The 18,769-nt window shown below is 41.3% G+C and overlaps 3 protein-coding genes across 7 annotated transcripts; all 3 read left to right on the top strand.

Annotated features, from left to right (window-relative positions):
• On the top strand, positions 1-1,972 carry LOC101160420 (thiosulfate:glutathione sulfurtransferase). Its single transcript, XM_004073171.4, has 4 exons — positions 1-89; positions 1,090-1,218; positions 1,430-1,592; positions 1,755-1,972. Exons 2-4 carry the CDS (start codon positions 1,092-1,094, stop codon positions 1,807-1,809), a joined length of 345 nt encoding a protein of 114 aa, XP_004073219.1. The 5' UTR covers positions 1-89; positions 1,090-1,091; the 3' UTR covers positions 1,810-1,972.
• A 755-nt stretch (positions 1,973-2,727) lies between these two features.
• On the top strand, positions 2,728-9,265 carry LOC105354875. 3 transcript variants are annotated; one of them, XM_011480060.3, is made up of 14 exons: positions 2,728-2,955; positions 3,142-3,262; positions 3,476-3,529; positions 3,697-3,809; positions 3,945-4,028; positions 5,470-5,525; positions 5,840-5,911; positions 5,986-6,202; positions 6,556-6,679; positions 8,099-8,269; positions 8,358-8,479; positions 8,677-8,787; positions 8,914-9,012; positions 9,099-9,265. In XM_011480060.3, the coding sequence occupies exons 1-14, from the start codon at positions 2,935-2,937 to the stop codon at positions 9,144-9,146; spliced, it is 1,413 nt and encodes a 470-aa protein (XP_011478362.2). In that variant the 5' UTR covers positions 2,728-2,934; the 3' UTR covers positions 9,147-9,265. The 3 variants fall into 3 exon arrangements, with proteins under 3 accessions (XP_011478362.2, XP_020562175.1, XP_020562173.1); XM_020706514.2 differs by lacking the exon at positions 2,728-2,955 and having other exon boundaries at positions 3,147-3,262; positions 3,458-3,529; XM_020706516.2 differs by lacking the exons at positions 3,142-3,262; positions 3,476-3,529 and having other exon boundaries at positions 2,799-2,955.
• Positions 9,266-9,571: 306 nt separating this feature from the next.
• pola2 (DNA polymerase alpha 2, accessory subunit) lies at positions 9,572-18,750 on the top strand. Of its 3 annotated transcripts, XM_020706513.2 has the most exons (19): positions 9,583-9,636; positions 9,826-9,938; positions 10,431-10,552; positions 10,667-10,755; positions 10,855-10,912; positions 11,025-11,134; positions 11,738-11,937; positions 12,012-12,100; positions 12,552-12,704; positions 13,421-13,483; positions 13,576-13,627; positions 13,705-13,829; positions 13,893-13,931; positions 14,078-14,151; positions 17,232-17,340; positions 17,454-17,560; positions 18,212-18,268; positions 18,345-18,471; positions 18,554-18,750. In XM_020706513.2, the coding sequence occupies exons 2-19, from the start codon at positions 9,854-9,856 to the stop codon at positions 18,704-18,706; spliced, it is 1,812 nt and encodes a 603-aa protein (XP_020562172.1). In that variant the 5' UTR covers positions 9,583-9,636; positions 9,826-9,853; the 3' UTR covers positions 18,707-18,750. The 3 variants fall into 3 exon arrangements, with proteins under 3 accessions (XP_004073218.1, XP_023814858.1, XP_020562172.1); XM_004073170.3 differs by having other exon boundaries at positions 9,572-9,938; XM_023959090.1 differs by lacking the exon at positions 18,212-18,268 and having other exon boundaries at positions 9,572-9,938.
• Positions 18,751-18,769: the final 19 nt, after the last annotated feature.

The raw sequence follows: 18,769 nt of genomic DNA, 5'->3' as shown, positions 1-18,769 counted from the left end.
GTCGTTAGACAATGAGGAAGCTGAAGTACAGACAGTTTTGGCATGACTCGCATTTTTACCTCACAAACTCACTGGGATAGCGAACGCAGGTGAGTCTTTCTCCTCCTAAGTAACAGCTACTATTCGACTTAGTAATTATAATTTTCTAATCAGAAAAATGATACGTAATAAATGAAAGATGGACGAGGATTTATGAAAATGCAGACTTAAAACTGTGCCATTTTTCATTCATAATTGCGCTAATGTTTAAAGTCGGTCATCTTGCAGCCGTAGCAACAAACAAAAGCGAATTGCAAAAAAGTCACGTTGTGAGTAAAATATTGACCAGACAACACGCTGGATGGTAAATCCCATCTTAATATACATTTTGCATAGCTCCTTTTGATTTCCAGTAATTCTCATTTAGCTTGAATCTCTATATGTATCGCATAACTAGGAATGACTCAGCCGTTTTCATATAGCTGAAGCTGATTGCCTCCGATGGGGATGCATTGCTTGACAACAATCCGCTGCATTTATTCTTGCTGGGTTAATTGTTGCTCTTGAAGCTGTAAACATCCCATCCGAACCTTTGAAAAAACTTTTCTGCTCAACCAAAATGTCTTTGCAGGCTTTGACAGGTTTAGCTTTAAACAGCTAAAGTCCAGACTGTCTGACTTAAGGCAAAGGAAACAAACCACTTTTCCTGTTTAGATTCCCTTTTCCGTTTTCAAATGACTTTGCCATCCAAGCACTATTTTCTTCTTCATCCATGATGAAGAAAATGGATTGAGGAGGGAATTGTGTGTAATCATAGGAAGTACTAGCCCGGGTCATTGACCAAACATAGGATAGCTATAGTATGAACTATACAGTGCACTATATAGGGGGTTAGCGTGGTCATTTGGACACAGCCTGAGGCTATGACCGAATGCCTGAATTGTTTTGTTCTCCTGTTCCACCCACATCCATTTACAGAAGTGCAGTGTCATGTTCCCCACCTCAGCAAGTCCTTTGTATTTCCGATTTATCATCTAAAATCGTGAATTGAGATTTTTTTGGAACATTTTCTGAAAAGTGGTTGTGATGTGTTTCCACTCTCATCATCAGCCATGGAGAACATTTCCTATGAGGACCTCCAGGTTCTTCTGAAGGAGAACCAGAACTTGGTTCTAGTTGATGTGCGCTCAAAAGGAGAAGTGGACAATGGCCACATCCCAGGATCCATTAACATTCCACGTAAGTCTTGTGTTGTAGATATTCAAGTTGTCAACCAGTGTCGTCCTCGCGTGCCGCTGTGTGTAACAAACGTTTTTTTGAAGATGAGCAGACAAGACACTAATCTGGTTTTTCAGGTTCTGAACGTCTTACCTTAGATCCCATCTTTGTTGGTTTCCCAGACACTGTGAGATGTATAATTATCTGTATTCTGTTTTTTGAATCCCCTTAGTTGACACTGTGGAGAGTGCTTTTAAATTACCGCCGGAGGATTTTAAGAGCAAATATGGAAAAACCAAACCAGAAAAGGATTCACAGGATCTGGTGTTTCACTGCCAGATGGGCAGAAGAGGTGAAACGGCAACAAAACAGGCCCGTCAGCTCGGATACTCCAAGTAAATACGTTATTGTTACTGTTAAAATTAGGGTTGAAACTTTGTGATGTAGTGTTGTTGCCAAATAATTCCAAATATTGTGAAGGGGTTAAATGAAATCTTTTGACATGTGCTTGTCTCCTCTGTATTAAAGGCATTTTGTCCTTTTGTTTTTTGTTCCAGGGCTCGAAATTATGCTGGCGGCTACATGGAGTGGTCCAAAAAACAAAACAAATGATTTATTTTTTATTTTTTTTATGAAGAACCTCTAGAGTGAATTATATGTATTCACATCTTAGAATCAACACGAGCATGAAACGTGTTCCTTTTGTTGAATTTTATACAGTAAATCATGTTAATATGTTTGTATGAAAATATTCAAATAAAGTCTTTGAAAATCATTTTAATAATTTTTATGGTCAGCTGTTATGGGATGGACTTACTAACCCTGATCCTCTTTTGAACTATTTTGAAAGTGTTCCCAAGAGTCTTTTAATTATAATTATGCCGATTTTAGCCAAAATTTAAAAAAATAACTCTTTTTTTTCTAGGACATAATTTCTACAGTAGTTCATTAGAACTTTGCCTCTGAGTTATGAATGGGACAATTGCTGCGGAGTAAGCCCACCCCCCTTTCCCATCATCCTTTTGTTACTCTCTTTTTATGGACAAAGCTGTAAATAAATCTATTTCTCTACAAGCAGATGCAAATAAGAATCGAGCAGGGGGCAAGTGGCCCGCTGATTGTAGTGTGTATGTCACAACTAAAATCATTTTTCATGTGATTCTGATTTACAACGATCTGAATAAAGAAATACTCAGAAATGCAATTTATGCTTCATTTTCTAACATCAGAAAAATGCTACAAGAACATGTTAAAAACACAATTTTCATCGAAGTGGGTAAATAATAAAGTAATTCGGGGGGGAAACTGAGATGAATTTAGTTTTGGATTTTTTTCTTGTTTTTTTTGTTTTCTGGTTATGAACATCCACAGTTTTCCCTTCCTCCAAAACAACTGTTGAAATTAGACCTTTTTTTTTTATAAACTTTTTTTTATTTTATTTAACTGTAGTGAGTTAATTTAAAAAATAATTAATAAAAAATCTGACCAATGGAAGACCCAAAATGAAAGGGTAAAAATACATTTTTTTCCGACTTAGACATTTTAATAATTTTTTTCATCACTTTTAACGTAAATGGCGGGGGAAAACTAAGGATATTTTTCATGATTTCTTTTATTTGTATTTATATCTTAACCCACATGACAACAATAATCCCATAATTAAAGCAGCAAAGGTGGATTAGTGAACAGCTTTGAAGAAGTGTGTTGTAGCTCATTAGCATCTTTAATCATCTGGAAATGCTGCAGGAAATCCGGCAGGTAAGAGACGAGTTTGAATGTAATTCTTCACACAGAAAAACTCTATTAGAGTTTATTTAAACTCTGACCGCTCCACTGTAATCGTTAAAAACCGAAAAAGGTGTCAAATAAATCTGCGATTAGAGCCATCCAGCGTTCAGTGCTAGCTCGCTAAGCTAGCAGCGTGCTTTTTCAACACCTGTCCAGGTGCTGCGGCTCGTCGTGTTAATGAGCAAGCAGGGACGACGGCACGGTTCAGGGAGTACCGGAGGCCTCCTCATCCTCCTGTGGGATGAAGAAGCAGGGGCTCAAAGGTTAAACTGCACCGGTGAGGTCAAAGTTCAGAAACCTTCCGTGTCATCCAAACCCAAGAAAAAGACATACAATAACTAACTTATTTGTTGTTGTTTGTTTGTGTCAAATGTGGTAATAATACCGCCTCAGTCGGACTTATTGTTTATTTAACATTTGTGATCATTACACGTGTGCGTTTTTCACAATTAAATGAAAGAGTGTGTTCTAGTTCTATAGTTTGTTGCAGTTGCAGCTGCTGGATCCTGGTGTTCAGGCGTTGAAATCAAAGCTCTTCAGCTTGGTGTGTATGCAGATGTTCATGTGTTTGAACATTTATTTATTAAGTGCATATTAATGAAGATTAAAAAAACGAATGTAACTGCCAAATGTTAGCCACTGGTTGGTTTCTGTCTGCAGTTTCCTCCGTTTTACTCTTCTAATTTCTTTTTGCCGCTTTCATTCTGGCAGATTTGAAGGGCCGCATGTTCCCCCATGTTTCTCCAAGTCTGGAGCCTGACCCTGAAGATCTGATTCCCTTCACTGAGCTGCATGGGTCGCTCAGATTACTGCTGTCTTTTCAGGTCCTCTGCAATTCAGCTGTGAAAATAATAACAGAGGAATAAAACGTGACATGTTCAGAAGTCGTAATCACTCAGGTCTGGTCCAGAGTTTATGTTCTGGTTCTAACATCACAACTTGCTTTTTGTCTCTTGCAGATGAAAGACGCGAGACATTGGCCTTCAGATTGGCAGTCAGATGTTGAGGCAGTTCTTCAGGCATTCAGCTTGGCTAATGCTGGGGTATTAACAGATCTGGGGGGTATTCCAGGAAGCATGTTTAAACTAGCCTGACTTTAACCCTGAACTCTGGCTGAAATCCGACTGAACTTGCTTACTCTGGGTATGTCGGTTCCAAAAGACCGGATATGAGTTCTTAATTACGCTCAATTTGCTTAATGCACGTGCACGTCAAGTACATGAAGACATTCTCAATGGACCGCCGATTTCCGGAGTCACCATGGAAACGCGTGGAGAAAAAAAGAGAGCGCTATACTTCAGTGAGACGGAGTCTGAGATTTTAATGACGGCGTATGAAGATTATAAGACCATCAAAAAAGTAACACGGCTGCATCAGTAAGACAAAGAGTTTCTGCTTGGAGAAAAAGAACAAACAACAAACTAAACGCAGGAGTTTCTTAGCTTATTTTAATTGTGACGCATATAACTTATCCAACATAAATGAATTACTTCTATTGGATACAAGTAATTGAGTTAAATTTATTCAACCTAATTTCTTACGTCTATCCAAGTCGATATTTTTTTACAACTCAAATTTAAATATTTATCTAACTAAATGTCATATTACTCCAATTCAATTAAATGTTTTTCCATCTTAATTTGTGGTACTTCTTGAACTCTCATATGTTTAAGTTTGAGCCTGCAGATATACTCATTTTTATAACAATAAAATGAACTTAACAATATGGATTCGTAATATGAAATCATTTACCATTTATCTGACTTTAACATTTCACCAATAGGTAGTAGGGCTGCTAGATAACCTCATCCTCCTCTCCCTCCCTCTCCCTCATGGTGCAGAAAGAATTAAACATAGTGGGACAAAATAATTAGACAACACACAGTAAAACAGCTAAACAACTAAACACATTTGGTCAAAAAGCCACACTTAAACCCAAATCCGTCCAGACAGGCAGAGGAAATGGTATCCCACAATCCCTTGCGGTGCCGATCTAACAGCAGCACCAAAGTTACACCTACTTAATTGAATTAATTTGAATGAATCTGATAACTACGTGTCATTTTTAAGATGACTTGACAAAAAAAAAAAAAACAATTTAACTGAAGCAAATAAACCCTGTAAAAAAGTTTATCTTTCCAACATCCATATGTGGTCTTATCACCCTCTCATGGTGGAAAAAGTATTATTATCTAAATCATCTTCAAATGGACACGGCATGCTGCTTCACCTCTCTGAAAAACAAACTAAGCTTCAACTAAACCTGCTCCAGACCAGGTTATGTTCAGAGCATGAGTTGCTATGGCAACTTGACCTACCCTGAAACATACCTTCATTTCTGGAACCAAAAGCTGAGGTTATCTGCTTCCTTAGCCTCAAACTTACCGTGGTAACTAGCATAACCTGCTTTCTGGAATACCCCCTGTACACCTCAAAGTTGTAACGGTGGATGTTTAAGTCTTTTTGTTGTTGTTTTTTGCACAGATACAAATCCACCTTAAGCTGAAATTTGCTCAGAAGACGTCTGTGCGTGACTTCAGGTAAGAACTGCAGCTTCACCGTTTGACGCTCAGAGCCTTTCTGTTTTCTTGGACACTCTGCGAGTCGAGCGGCTTCGTGGGTTTTCCCCCTCGGTTGCATTAACAGAGTTTAACATTGCTGAGTTTTTGTAAAGCTACCTAAGCAAAAGTAAACAATTAATGTCAATGAGTGACTGATTCACAACTTCCTTGAGTTTCATGGTGACTCTCTGGATTTTTGCCTTTTAAAGTAAAAAAGAAAATAGGACAATCTAAAAGATTAACAAACAGCCATGACTTTTTCTGAAGTGTTTCTTTTTGTTATTCTCCTGCAGAGCAAAGATAAAGGCTAAAGTGTCACGTGCAGACCAGCCACCTCTCCTGTTAGATGTTTCTTGTCCTGAACAGTCAGTAGTCTTTTACTTCTCCAGTAAACGGTTTGGTCCCAGGTTGTTTTGGATAAGCGGGCTTTGCTTTACAGAAAGCGATGGTTCCTCTCAAAACCTCATGGATGGGCGAAGAGGGCGAGCTGGTGTCAGGGAGGACATCCTGTGGACGGGGGCAGGTTGCCACTCGGTATCCCACCCCAGGCCATGGATGGAGGACTGCTGGGGGATCTCAGTGTTCGTCTTGTAACGCTACTGCATCCGTGTGTGCTGCAATACCCCAACATGCCCACAGAGTTAAAAAGCATCAAAATATCCTTGCATCTGCCACTGCCTTTGATAACTGCTATTTGGACGCTGATTCTCTGTGCACTGACTTGGAGGTAAATGTCCGGGTAACTGTGGCGCTCCCTGGTCTCTAAAGACAACCGTCCACTTTCTTATTTTATAGTAGGAACCAAACCTCCCTTCTAGAAGAGATCTTACTGTCGAAAAAAGAAAAGGGAAGACTAGATGCTGTTAGGTTAAACCTTTCAATAGTAAAATCTGTGTGAAGATCACCCCTACTCTGTAAAAAGTTACTCAGTTTATTGTTTTTGTTGTTGACTTGAGTCAACTTGGTGATCCAAAGTGAAATATTCCTCCTTTACATGACATGTTTCTAAGTGTTGGTATACAACCCCTGTAATATTCCAGTGTCGGGTCCCTCTGGCTTCTTCCAAACCCTCCCTTCCTCCATGGACTGTCAGCACCTGGGTCTGCGAGGACTGCAATGCCCCGCCCACAAAGGTAAACACCGCTGCTCAGAACGGCGTGTAGATGTAGGTCTGTACCTAAGGACGCTGGTCTTCCAATCAAATTATAGAATTTAGGTTTGTTTGTTTTTTAACAGACCTGACACCCGGGACCTTTAGCATAACGTGTAAAAACGCTGTTTTTTGATTTGTTAGTTAACCTTTATGTTACCAGGAGGATCATATCATTTTCATTTACAATGATAACCATAACCCTGGCAAGAAGTAGAAGTAGAGCCAGGAAAAGAAAAATAGACCAAAACAACAATAGACATTAATCCAACTCTGTAAAATAAATTCAGCAGAGTTTTGAGTCCGGGGTGTCAAATCAACTCAGCCGTATATTTATTTCTGAGCAAGTCTGTATTGCTGTCTTAAAGTCTGATTTTAATCACATAATTATGATTTCCACTTGGAATTTGGATTTTAAGTCAGATTCCTAAAAATAAAGTCAGAATTCTATGGAATAAAATCAGAATTCTAAAGAATATATTCAGAATTCTATAAAGTCAGAATTTTATGGAATAAAGTCAGAATTATATTAAATAAAGTCAAAATTCTATAGAATAAGGTCAGAATCATCTTAAGTATAGTTGGATCTTTGTGTTGTAAGAGTTTATTTTATCCGTTTTATTTATTATCATCAGTCCAAAAGAAATGTAGAACTATGTTTAAAATAACGTGCTGTTCACTGTTAGCTTAGTTCTTTGCATTTGTTGCATTAGTTTATTTAAAGTACTGTACTTCTTGGAATGTCTTATCTTATTTTAACAGTTCAGGAAGCTTCAATGGGAAAACAACTTAATCCCCTCTGATGGATAAATGTGTTCTGTCCTAAAGTTTAAAGCTTTTAAACCAAAAAGGCTTTTGTTTCTAAAAATGTCACAGTAGTTTCTTTTTTCAATGCTGGGTCGCATTAAAGATTGTGATTTATTATGTTTTTTGTCTAAAATCAAATTTTGAGTGGGATCATTGTCCAAAAAAAAAAGAAAAACCAAAATGTTGACAGGGTTCATCACGGCTAGATTTTTGAATCAACGCCCTCCATCGAGTGTAATCCAACCTCTGTTTGGGTTTGACGTTTTTATAAAACACAAACTTATAACCAAGAAACCAAATCAGCCAGAAGCTTAAATAACTCGTGATTCTGGTCGTGTTCTACTAAAATAATAGTCATAAAGGTTTGAATGATATTTGTAAGCAAAAAACTGATTCCACTGCCGATGTAATCACGCATGTTGAACATGCAACTTCTTTCCGTGAGCAGTGGGGATCAGAGAGGACATGAACGGGACCGGGCAGAAATAACACTAGACAAAGAGGGGCAAAAGTTAGAAACTGCAGCAAACACTTATACCTTCATGGAAAACAGAGGACAAAGTACCTAAAGTCATTTTTTGTATATTTCCTGCAGATCCAGAGTTCAGAGTTGGTACTGTGTTCACCACTGAGCAATGGGAAAATGAAAAGAAATGTGACGATGAAGAGCAAGAATCCAGTCACCTGCCAGTTCAGCAGAGTCTCCTGCTCTTCCTCCTCTTGCAACACAGAAACCCCTTCTGCTCCCACCTGTCTGATTTTGTAGGTGAGAAACAATTTGGGATTTCGCGGTTTTTGTCAGGAGCCAGTAGAAAAACTGATGTGAACAGCTTTCAAGACGGCTCTTTTCACAGCCGCTGACATGCTGATAGAGCACCACCTGGAGGAGATTCTGTGCAACAACAAGCCGGCTGTCATGGCAGCCATACGAACGGAAATCGGGAACGCCATGAAAGCTCAAAATCAAAGGAAAAAGGCAAGAATGAAAATAAAACCTTCCCAACAACCTTTCTACTGTCAGAGAATAGATGAACAGCTGCTGCTGTACTTTGACAGAAAAATAAATATTGGTTCAAGTTAGCCACTTCAAGATGCAACCGTTCATTTTAAAATAAATTGTTTAGAGTGTTGTTTCATTTACTTGTTTATCTATGTTTTCTGTTCTGATGAAAGCAACAAGAGAAGCTGAATTCAGCGGCTGAGGTGATTCTCAGTTCCACCATGAGTATTGTTAGCTGCAGCAGCAACGTGGACTTCAGAAACGCCTGCTTTGACCTCATGAAGGTACAATAGAAAAACATCTGATCTTAAAATAACATCCAGCACTCGTAGTTTGTGTCGCAGCCAAATCGCTTAGTTGCCTAAATGAAAAGAAAAAAAAGTGCTTTTTGTGTGCAATGTGATTTTTAGGTAGCCGACACTCATGCGTTGTCATCCCACCTGGGTGAGTCACTCCGGCGAGTGATGTCATGGAGATTCCTTCCCGTGGGCAGATGTTATTCCACTCAGGTTAGTGAAGTGTGTGTTTTCCACAACCGCCTGGCATCCATCTGGGCTTTTAACAGTAATGTTGACCAAACTCATTGCTTTGGCAGATGGAGGAAAATCTTTTACATCACGGGTCTACAAAGTCGGAAATCTGAGGATGCTGTTTTTTTTTTTTCCTTGAAAGGTTTTTGTGGAGTTCAGACGAGTGACCTGTAATTTATTTTGTCTATAATATGCTGTATTTACCTTGAATAAAGAAAGTGGCGTGAAAAAACTTGATCCATATTTATTTATTTTTACAATCTGTGTCACACAAGAGGTTAATAATATTTATTTATTTTGAACAGATAAAATAAACATAATCAAAGTATAACAAATAACTATGAAAGGGGCTTTGGATGAAGTATGACAGCTGATCGAGTCTTTTTTTTTTCAATTTAGTCTAAACTTAAATGAACAGTATTTGTACAGAATTACAAGAAATTAAAGGCATACACTGGGGGAAAAATAATCAGTTCTTTTTTTTTTAAACTGCTGCCTACAGCGATTCATCCTTAAGCTTTTATTTTGACGGTGGCCTTGAGGAAAACAGTTTCCTGTCTTGACGTCATTTCCGGCCGCCAACCCCGACAGCCCCTTTTCGCGGTAAAATGAAATAACCATTGATTGGATTTATTCCGTGTAGTTTAATGCAGTTGGTAAGACACCGAGGGGTTTAACGTCGAGCAGTTAATTTAATCCGATTGTTGATGTTTTTTCTAGCTAATGTAAAGCTAGCGTTAGCATCACTATTCTTTTGACGCCGAGAACTAAATTATTAACCCAAACCACCAGAGGTCCAACAACAGTCGACAGCAAAGCAATGGCGCTTGCAACAGCAGAAAGTTTAAAGGCGCAGCTGGACATCTTCTGCATATCCTGCGAGGATGACTCGGTCCTAGAGAGGAGTGAGTGTTTGACATTTAATGCTTCCCTAATCGTCCAATTCTGTAGCGTTAGCTTAAGAATGGCATTGGAACCTGGGATCACGTGACCTGGATAACAACAGACACGATTCTTTAGTCTTGTCAACCTTTTGCTCTATTGTGCAATAAATCAGACTCGAAGCATAAACATTCAAGTATTATACTTTTCATATTGTCCATTCATTTTTTTGTTTTTACGGTGTATACTTCCTACTTCATTCATTGCTGTTTTTAAAATATCCTATTCAGTTTTTTCTGAATTTTTTCAAAAACCTTGCAGCAGCAGTAGAATTTCATCTTTTCATCCTGTTGATCTGATGTTTTCAGAACTTTATAAACCATTTCTGTCTTTAGTCCTTTGATAAGTTTTAAACTGTTCTCACTGGATTTTTCTCTTTGTTTTAGTATTTGCTGTTTCATTCAAAGACTTTATGCTGACAGCCATTTTTGTTTGTTTGTTTGTTTGTTGCTCAGTGGTTGAGCAGTGCATCTGTCACAGAATTCAGGAGGATGACATGGTGTGTGAGTGGATGGCCTACAACAGCAGGAACCCCAAACCTCTCACCATGAACACGCTGGAGCAGTTTGAACACGAGGTAAAAGCAGGACACAGATCATGGGTTTTTCATGACTGCAGCATAAATGTGGCTCTTCAGCTTTTCCACACTTTTTTCCCTTTTCTCACATTTGGACTTTTGGTTTCTTGACAGGTTTTAAACAAGAGGAACAAGTTCAAATCAGGCCTGAAAAAAGAAGAACCTTATAACAAAACCATGGACATTAACACCTTACAGGACATGTATCCCATACTTTAGGAAAACCAAAAACAATAGTACTATTGTGTTTATTTGTGTTGAGTTTCTGACGCTTTGCAAACCTTAACACAGTTCTCTAACAGAATAAAAGCTGAGGAGGAAGAGGAGAATCTCCTCGACTCTTACTCCACTCCAGCAAAGGTGAGCTCTCAGCTTGAACTTCTGTTTGTCTCCTTCCACCATCAGTTCTGCATAGTTTATGGAGTTTACTGAATCTCTGTGCCACCCCTTCTCCCTTTGCCTCGAGTTACAGGGTTCTCAGAAACGACCGCTAACCACTCCAGAACACCCGCAGTCCAAGAGGAGTGCTGCTCTGCTGGCCAGCCCCGGCCTGCTGCTGTCTCCAGCCAGCTTCTCTGCCAAGTACGAAGCATCACACAGCGTTCACACAGCCTCTGTCAGCTCGGCGCCGAGCCTTCAGCCTGAATATGAACACAGAATTCTGAGATCATTGTCAGAATTTTAATGAATTCTGACTTCTTTTATTAAAGTCAGAATTGTCTGATTAATCATTGAACTCCCTCTAATGGTAACAGTCTGCCTAGACCCTTCTTTTCTTCATGCATCACATAATCTCTAAGAAATACTTCTAGTGGGTGATAAGTTTAACTTCTAAAATTACTCAAGAGATGGTCATTTTCTATGTTCTATGATGCTTAAATTGTCTGAAATAACAGACAACACATTTGTGTGTTTTCTTATAAATACTTCAGATCCAACGGTTTTAAGATGAAAAAAAATAACTATAATAAACCACAAGAAATTTTGTTTCTTTGGAGGATTTGTTCTTTTTCCTACAGCTTCATTGAAGATCAGCGAAAAAAGGGATGTTTATTTTTATATCATGTTGTAGATTTTAAAGCAGTTTCTTCTATGATTAAAGAGATTCAATTCAGAATGGTTAGGAGTAAGAGATGAATGAGGTTTTGTTGGAACTTTGACTTGACTATTGTCTCTCCTCTGAAGTGCCACGCCCTCACAGAAGTACAACCAGCGTGGAGCCAAAGGGGAGGTTGTGGTCACGTTTGGAGCCACGCAGGGAACCCGCTGGGCGGGCAGGAAGAACCCGGCCGCCGGCGTCCAGGTGGACTTTCTGGAAGGGCCTGAAGACTCCCTGCACAGCAGCTACAAATTCATGTTCCAGAGGCTGCGCGACGTCAGAAATGGTGTGCGGGCCCCCAGCAGTGCTCCTTTGCTTTGGTGCTTAGTGTTTCTATATTCACGTCCCTCATTTTTCCAGTGTTGGCAGAGAAGATTGAGGATCTGGGGGAAACCGTCAGGTCTCACTTCCACATCGAGGAGTTTGCCAGCGTGTCTCTGCCCGCACAGGTACGGAGCCGTCACTGCTGTGGGAGTCACACGGTGCTGGATTCTCTGGATTCAGAATACAAAAGCCAAAAGAATCCATACGTGCACGTTCCTTTATTTGATTCCACTTGGATCCATAGTTTCCAGCAACAAACTGAATCAGTCATTTCCTGATTGTTGCTGTCATTTTCTGTGGGAATTGTTCTTGTTTATTATATTGTTTAATGATCTGAAGTTTCCTGTTATTTTAATGCAACAAACCCATAGTTAGGTTTTGGTTTAGATTTCATTCATAATGTCATGATTAAGTCTCTTGAAAAAAAAACACGTTTTCTTTCCCCTCCCTACTATTATATCCGAGTTATTTTTGATGCCTCTGCATCAGTTTTATGCCAAATCCTCAAATTAAAAGCGGGTTTTCTATCTTTGCCGCTCTGATATCCGCTCATTCATTTCTGCCCTCCACCTTCAGGACAGCATAACGGTGTCGGGGCAGATTTGCTGCGACAGTAACGGCAAACTGAACGCTCAGTCTGTTCTGTTGGAGGCGGGACCGGAGCACGGCGGTCAGCAGGTTGCCGTGGACCTGTCGGAGCTTAAAGAGTACTCCCTGTTTCCCGGTCAGGTAGGATGAACCCTGCACAGAAAGAAGTGTTCCTGTAATCTCTGAGCTGGAGGAGACGGTGAGGGGGGTGTTCTCCCGCTGGTGGTTTCTCCTTTGCCTCTGCACTCAGGTTAGTGTGCAGCAGGTTATATGGCCACCCAGAGTAACAGAGCATGCCAAGGACCCGGGCTGGAGGTGAAGCCGGTGTCTGACCGAGAGCTCTGACAGTCGTCTGTGGCTGCAGCAGCAGAAAGATTCAGTTCCAGCTGAACGTTTCTGCTCCAGAGCAGCTTTTTGCATGTCCAGATGGCGTGGAAGTGATTGCATGCAGGTGGTTTTTGTTCTGATTAGTTTCTGTGTTTTTAGGAACTACAAAAGCAAAGAACTCCAAACAGGCGGAGCTCTAACCTCATCATGAAATCTATAGCTGCAATGAAAAGGATAAACGCCACAATGTGTGCGTTCATAGACACGATCAGTTTTGTTTTTGTGCTCCGCCAGTCTGCTTTGGTCTTCCTACTTTATTAACACAGTGTGGCTTTTCGACTTTTAACTGCAGCTCATCTTATAGTTTTCATGAGCAGATGAGATCAGAGCTCAGTTCTTTGCTTTTGTAGTTCTTGAAAATATTTTTTATTGTATGTATTATTTTAGATACACTTGGATTCCAAAAGCTTGAGCTGTTTTGGTATTTTTTGTCTGCTAAAGCTGTTTTCAATCCATCTTTGAATCAACAGGTGGTAGTTATGGAGGGAATGAACACGACCGGAAAAAAACTAGTTGCATCTAAAATTTACGAGGTTTGTCTTCAGGTTTTCTTACTTCTCAGTAAAGTGATAACTTCTTTAAAGATGGCGGTTTTCCCAAAGAAACCTCGTCTCTCTGTTTTTAGGGAGTTCCGCTGCCATTTTACTCCTCAGACATCAAGACGGAGGCAGATGAAGGTAAGGCGGTGGAGCGGGTGGGAGCTCTTATTTTGTGGCGTCTGGTTTCACGGCGTCTGCTCGACGCTCTCCTGCAGTCGCGGAGCCGCTGAACGTTCTGGTGGCCTGTGGACCGTATACGCCCTCTGACAGCCTGACCTTTGACCCTTTGCTGGACCTCATCAGCGTCATCACCAGAGATCGCCCCGACGTCTGCCTGATGGTACAGCACTTCATACGTTGAGGCGTGTTTTTCCGTGTGCTAACGCTCACCTCTCGTCTGCAGCTGGGCCCGTTTGTGGATTCCAGACATGAACAAATCGAGGTAAGAAGGGAGAAAAGCTCTTTTCTGTTAGGAGAAATGTCTAAACGGTTCATACTTTTATAGCAGCTGCACATTGAAAGGATGGCCTACACGTTTGTCGGCTTCTGTTTGGTGCTAATCTTAGTTTTCTCCTGTTTGCGGTTTAGAAAGGCCAGGTGACCGAGACGTTCGAGGGCATTTTCTCCAGATGCATTGAGAGCATTGTGGATGGAACGAGAAGGTCCGTCGTGTTTTTGTGCATCTCTTCAGGACAGCGAGCTGATTTTATTCTCTTGACCCCATTGAAGTTGGATGTGATCAGGTTCAAACTAGGGCTGGACAAAGGAGCTTTTTTCTAATACATCTGTTCTTCTGATTTTATCCTCATCTAGTTCAGAGTCATTAAGGCCAGTTTTTTTTTTTAAGTCCTAAATTTACGAGAAAAAAGTCATACCTGTCAATTTATGAGAATAAAGTTGTATATTTATGACTTTAAAAGTCACTGGCTAAATTTTTTCTTGTAAATGTAAATGTTTTAACACCTAAATTTACAAGAAGAAGTCAAAGTAATGAGGAAAAACACCAAAGTTGTCTGTTTATCAGAGCCTAGCTTGAAGATGAAAAATGTGGAGCCTTTTGTGACGCTTTATTTCCGGATAGGTTTCAAAAACAAACAAGTTCTAAAACTTTGTCGACTCAAAATCAGATTATTTTCAGTGGAGCCGGCTTTCCGGGGTTCTGTTTGGGTAAAGCGGAGATTCATATGTAAAATAAGGAGCTCAGAGACACGTTTGGGTGTAGATGGCCGCTGCTTTATTTTCTTTCTCATTCACAAACCCAGAAGTCCTTTTGTCTCTGCGTCATAAACCTGTCGTGCCCAGATCACCAATACGGGAGGTAAACGGTGTTGCATACGTCCCACTTGATCCCTTTCAGGGTCACAAGGTTGCTGGAGCCTATCCAAGCCATTGACTGTAAAAGAGAACTGGACTGAGTGACCCCTCCCCCTCCAAATTGGAATAACTTGCTGGCTTCAAGAAGCCAAAATCCATAGACTTCTCTAGAGAAATAAACAGATGTTACTCCGTCATTCTGTTGGTTAGAAAAACAATTCTTGCTCTGATACTTTTATTTTAATGTTCTTGCTAATCCTCTTTTCTTTATTTTTCTTTTTTTTTGCAAGGTATGGTAGTTATAATCTGACCAATCAAATGTCCCGATAGAAGCAAGTGCTTCCTGCTGGGTTGCACCTCCAACGTTTGACAGACTGTGTTGCAGCTTTCAAGCGGTGGGGGGGGTGTGGACTTCCAACAAGCTCGCTCCTTATTGGTGACAGTAGTTACAGGGCTCCAGACTGCGAGCAATTGGTCGCATTTTGCGACCAAAATTTGAGAGTGTGCGACTGAATTTTACATCCAGTCGCACATGCGCGACCAGTAAATTTGCCTCCCCCACCCTTCGTATTTTTTATACATTAAACGTAGAAGGGGCACGTCAATGATCAATGAAATAATCAATGAGACGCAAGCCCACACGGACGCAGGCAGACACACACACTCGCGCACATACTCATGAAACGCGAACACGTACACACTCGCGTGATGCCTGTCTGTGAGGCGGCCACTGCGTGTGAGAAGAATAGGGAAAGCCACTGTGAGTGGCTAAAATGCGTGGAGGGGGAGGGGCCTAGAGTGCGCGTAAACATCTGTGGGAAGGAAACTGAAACAAATATCACAACCTGATATGCGCGTCTGAGCTATGAGCAAGTGAACTATTGATTCGTTCTTCCGACCTGCGGCTCGTGTACCAGTGCCAGAGTGTACAGCAGGGGTCTCAAACTCGCGGCCCGCGGGCTATTTGCGGCCCCCAAGATGATATTTTGCGGTCCCCGCCTTAATATGAATGTTTAATGTTACTGCAGCCCGCCAGTTTGTATGAATGACACTTTTTCATTGTCGTGCGCTGAGCTGACAAAGCAACCAATCACAGTGGGGTATATGACTCTTGGGGGCGTGGCAATGACCGGGCTTGAAAGCAGGACACCTGACAGCCCCCTCCCCGGACCACATTAAGGAGTTCCTTACTTTCCTTTAGAACGTATTTATTCGCTCGTAATTTTCTAAATACATGCAGTCCGTGCTGAACTTTTCTCTGGGTCGCACAGAACCGGAGGAAGGTTTAGGTTTTGGTTACGGTTACGGCGGCGCATCAAAGGGTTTATGCACGGCCGTTACGGCAGCACACCGCTCCCGCGGGAGTCGGGGCAGCTGAGGAGAATAAATGTCCCACACCTACATGCGTGACAGCTAACGGGGCTTGAACTTTAAACACGCTCGATCAAAAACAACATTAGTTTTAGACTCACTGAAAATACGAGGGGAAAATGCAACGATAGACGTGTTTGAGATGAACCAGCACCTCGCCTGGATCATTGGGGACACCAGGCGGGGGGGCAGTGAGATGAAAGCGAATCTGCAGCAAGACTGAAGGACAACAGTTGGAGTTGTCCTTAACATTCAATTTAGTTTTAATATTCTTCTCCCCCTTAGTATGATCTGTGTTATTATATATTTTATGATTATTTTAAGGTTTTGTGATGTATGTAGCCTTTTTTAATAAATTGGTATTTTAAATTATTTTAATTAATCATTCCACTACAAAAACCATCAGGACACATGTCCCATAATGCATTGTTTTGTAGTCTGTAGGGCAGCTTTCAGTCAGTTCAGTTTCCAGCTGTGTCCGGGTAGGTTTGCCCCTTGCTCCCACCCCTTTCTCGCGATATTTTTGTGATCTCAAACACGGTTATTGTGCATCTTGGCTGCACCTATTTAGTGTCACAAAGATAAATTTCCATCCGTTTTCTTTACTATTTGTACTGTCATGACAGCGATGGTGATGTCAGTTTACCTGTTGTTACATCTTCAAAAGTGCAGAATAAAATGTGACACTGAATTTGAAACAGCACATTATAATTTCTGCGTCTATTATTAAAGTATTTATTAGTAATACAGTGGAAATGAGTAGATTTGGTTATAATGTTGATTTACGGTATGCGCCCCTAAATTTTCTGGTTGTGCCCCTAAAATTTTCAGTTAGGGGCCACTATGCTCCTAGTGAAAAAAGTTAGTCTGGAGCCCTGAGTTACCATAGAAACAATCACTGCTAACCGACGCAATCTGGCTCCAGCATGACGACATTTATAACGTAAAAGATCGCATCTCGTACAAATCATTTCGAGATGCGGAGTGTGGAGTTTAAACTTGCTTTTGTGCGTTTTTACTCTGAATTTGAAGCTAAAGTTTGATTTCTTCTCCACAGCGTTGGATGTCACCTGGTGTTTGTGCCATCCCAGAGAGACGTCCACCACCCTCTCATCTACCCTCAGCCGCCATTCACTCTGCCACACCTCAGCAAGAACCAGAGCCAGGTCAGACGCACACAAATATGTTGACTGATTCCATCCAGCAGAGGGCGCTCTGTTTGTCCTCCACATCCGTTCTAAACAGAACTTTTGAGAAGAGACTGGTTTTCATTCTGCAGCGCATCACCCTGGTGCCCGACCCGTGCACCCTCCTGATCGATGGCGTGACCTTCGGCCTGACCTCCACTGACATCCTCTTCCACATGGGAGCCGAGGAAATCAGCAAGTGAGGAAGAATGAAAGAAGTCTGATATTCATGTGGCGTGTTGCCTTTGAGACGAAGTGAATTCTAAAACTCGGGTTGACGTGGCTTTAGCCCAAAAGGCTAAATCAGAACATGTTCTTAATAGCTTACCTTGTTACATTTATCAAAGATTCGATTAAAATGTTGGTTTTGGTGTTTTTTCTGACGATGGAGGATATTTATAAAGAAATGTCATCTTAAGTTTGCATTTCTGAGAATTTAATTATTTGTGGATCAGGCGCAGAGGAAAAAACGGAGTGGCCGCAGAGCTCCGATATTGCTCCCCATTTCTGTTGCACCGGTAATGTTGGGCAGAGTGTGTAAACAGGTGGATGATGGGATGTGGGGGGGGGCTACTACACGCCAGCAGTCCCGCTCACAATTCAGAGGAAAACTTCAAATGAACTCCTGCCGCTCTGCAGAAACTATGTTCTAGAAAATGCAGGTTTTTTCAAATGTTTTGCTAAAATCGGCGTCAACATAATTAAGGGAGCACTGCGAAGGCTTTTACAGTAGATCAGAAGATGATGGGGGTGGGACTTTAACGTGAAGCATCAGCAACCGGAAGTCCTTCCCGCCCACGCTTTTAAAAGAATTTGTTTGGCGTTAAGGAAGAAGTGGTTTGTGTTGCAGCGGCAGCGGCTCAGACAGATTCTCGCGCATTTTGAAGCACATGCTGGTCCAGAGGAGGTAAACGTCTAAAGACAGAACCTTCAGTCGAATCCGGTAATTAAGTTTGACTCACTTTAGCGTATTTGTCACTCAGTTATTACCCGCTGTACCCTCCGGCGGAGGAGGTCAACATGGATTATGAGAAGTTCCAGAGCTTCGCTCAGATTCCTCTCATTCCAGACGTCCTCATCGTTCCGTCTGAGCTAAGATATTTCATCAAGGTACATTTTAGATTATTTTTTGGGGAATATTTCTCTCTTTTTTGGGGGTATTAAGGGTCCCCCTCCCCCTCTCCCACCACAGGATGTCCTTGGCTGCGTGTGTTTGAACCCGGGACGGCTCACCAAAGGTCAGGTGGGAGGAACTTATGGGAGGCTGCTCCTTCAGCGCAGCGCTGCACCAGAGGGAGGACAGAGGAGGAGCCCCTGTTTGGCTGCACAGGTGGTGAAAATCTGAAATCAGCTGGTCGCCTCCGTCCTCTCTGACAGTCAAAAAAAAAACTTCAAAAGAAATCTCCTG

This window comes from Oryzias latipes, chromosome 10, assembly GCF_002234675.1.
Source record: "Oryzias latipes chromosome 10, ASM223467v1".
NCBI classification, from domain to species: Eukaryota; Metazoa; Chordata; class Actinopteri; order Beloniformes; family Adrianichthyidae; genus Oryzias; species Oryzias latipes.
This window is presented reverse-complemented; position numbering and strand designations above follow the sequence as displayed.

What these genes read in the sequence shown, in the direction of transcription:
- LOC101160420 (XM_004073171.4), top strand. Translation starts at nt 1,092, where the DNA reads ATGGAGAACATTTCCTATGAGGACCTCCAGGTTCTTCTGAAGGAGAAC. An exon ending in AGGATCCATTAACATTCCAC is followed by an intron (nt 1,219 to 1,429) that starts GTAAGTCTTGTG and finishes GAATCCCCTTAG; the next exon opens with TTGACACTGTGGAGAGTGCT. An exon ending in CGTCAGCTCGGATACTCCAA is followed by an intron (nt 1,593 to 1,754) that starts GTAAATACGTTA and finishes TTTTTGTTCCAG; the next exon opens with GGCTCGAAATTATGCTGGCG.
- LOC105354875 (XM_011480060.3), top strand. Translation starts at nt 2,935, where the DNA reads ATGCTGCAGGAAATCCGGCAG. An exon ending in TCAAAGGTTAAACTGCACCG is followed by an intron (nt 3,263 to 3,475) that starts GTGAGGTCAAAG and finishes AGTTTGTTGCAG; the next exon opens with TTGCAGCTGCTGGATCCTGG. An exon ending in CAGAGTTAAAAAGCATCAAA is followed by an intron (nt 6,203 to 6,555) that starts ATATCCTTGCAT and finishes ACATGTTTCTAA; the next exon opens with GTGTTGGTATACAACCCCTG.
- pola2 (XM_004073170.3), top strand. Translation starts at nt 9,854, where the DNA reads ATGGCGCTTGCAACAGCAGAAAGTTTAAAGGCGCAGCTGGACATCTTC. An exon ending in CCAGCCAGCTTCTCTGCCAA is followed by an intron (nt 11,135 to 11,737) that starts GTACGAAGCATC and finishes TCTCCTCTGAAG; the next exon opens with TGCCACGCCCTCACAGAAGT. An exon ending in GCTGCGCGACGTCAGAAATG is followed by an intron (nt 11,938 to 12,011) that starts GTGTGCGGGCCC and finishes TCATTTTTCCAG; the next exon opens with TGTTGGCAGAGAAGATTGAG.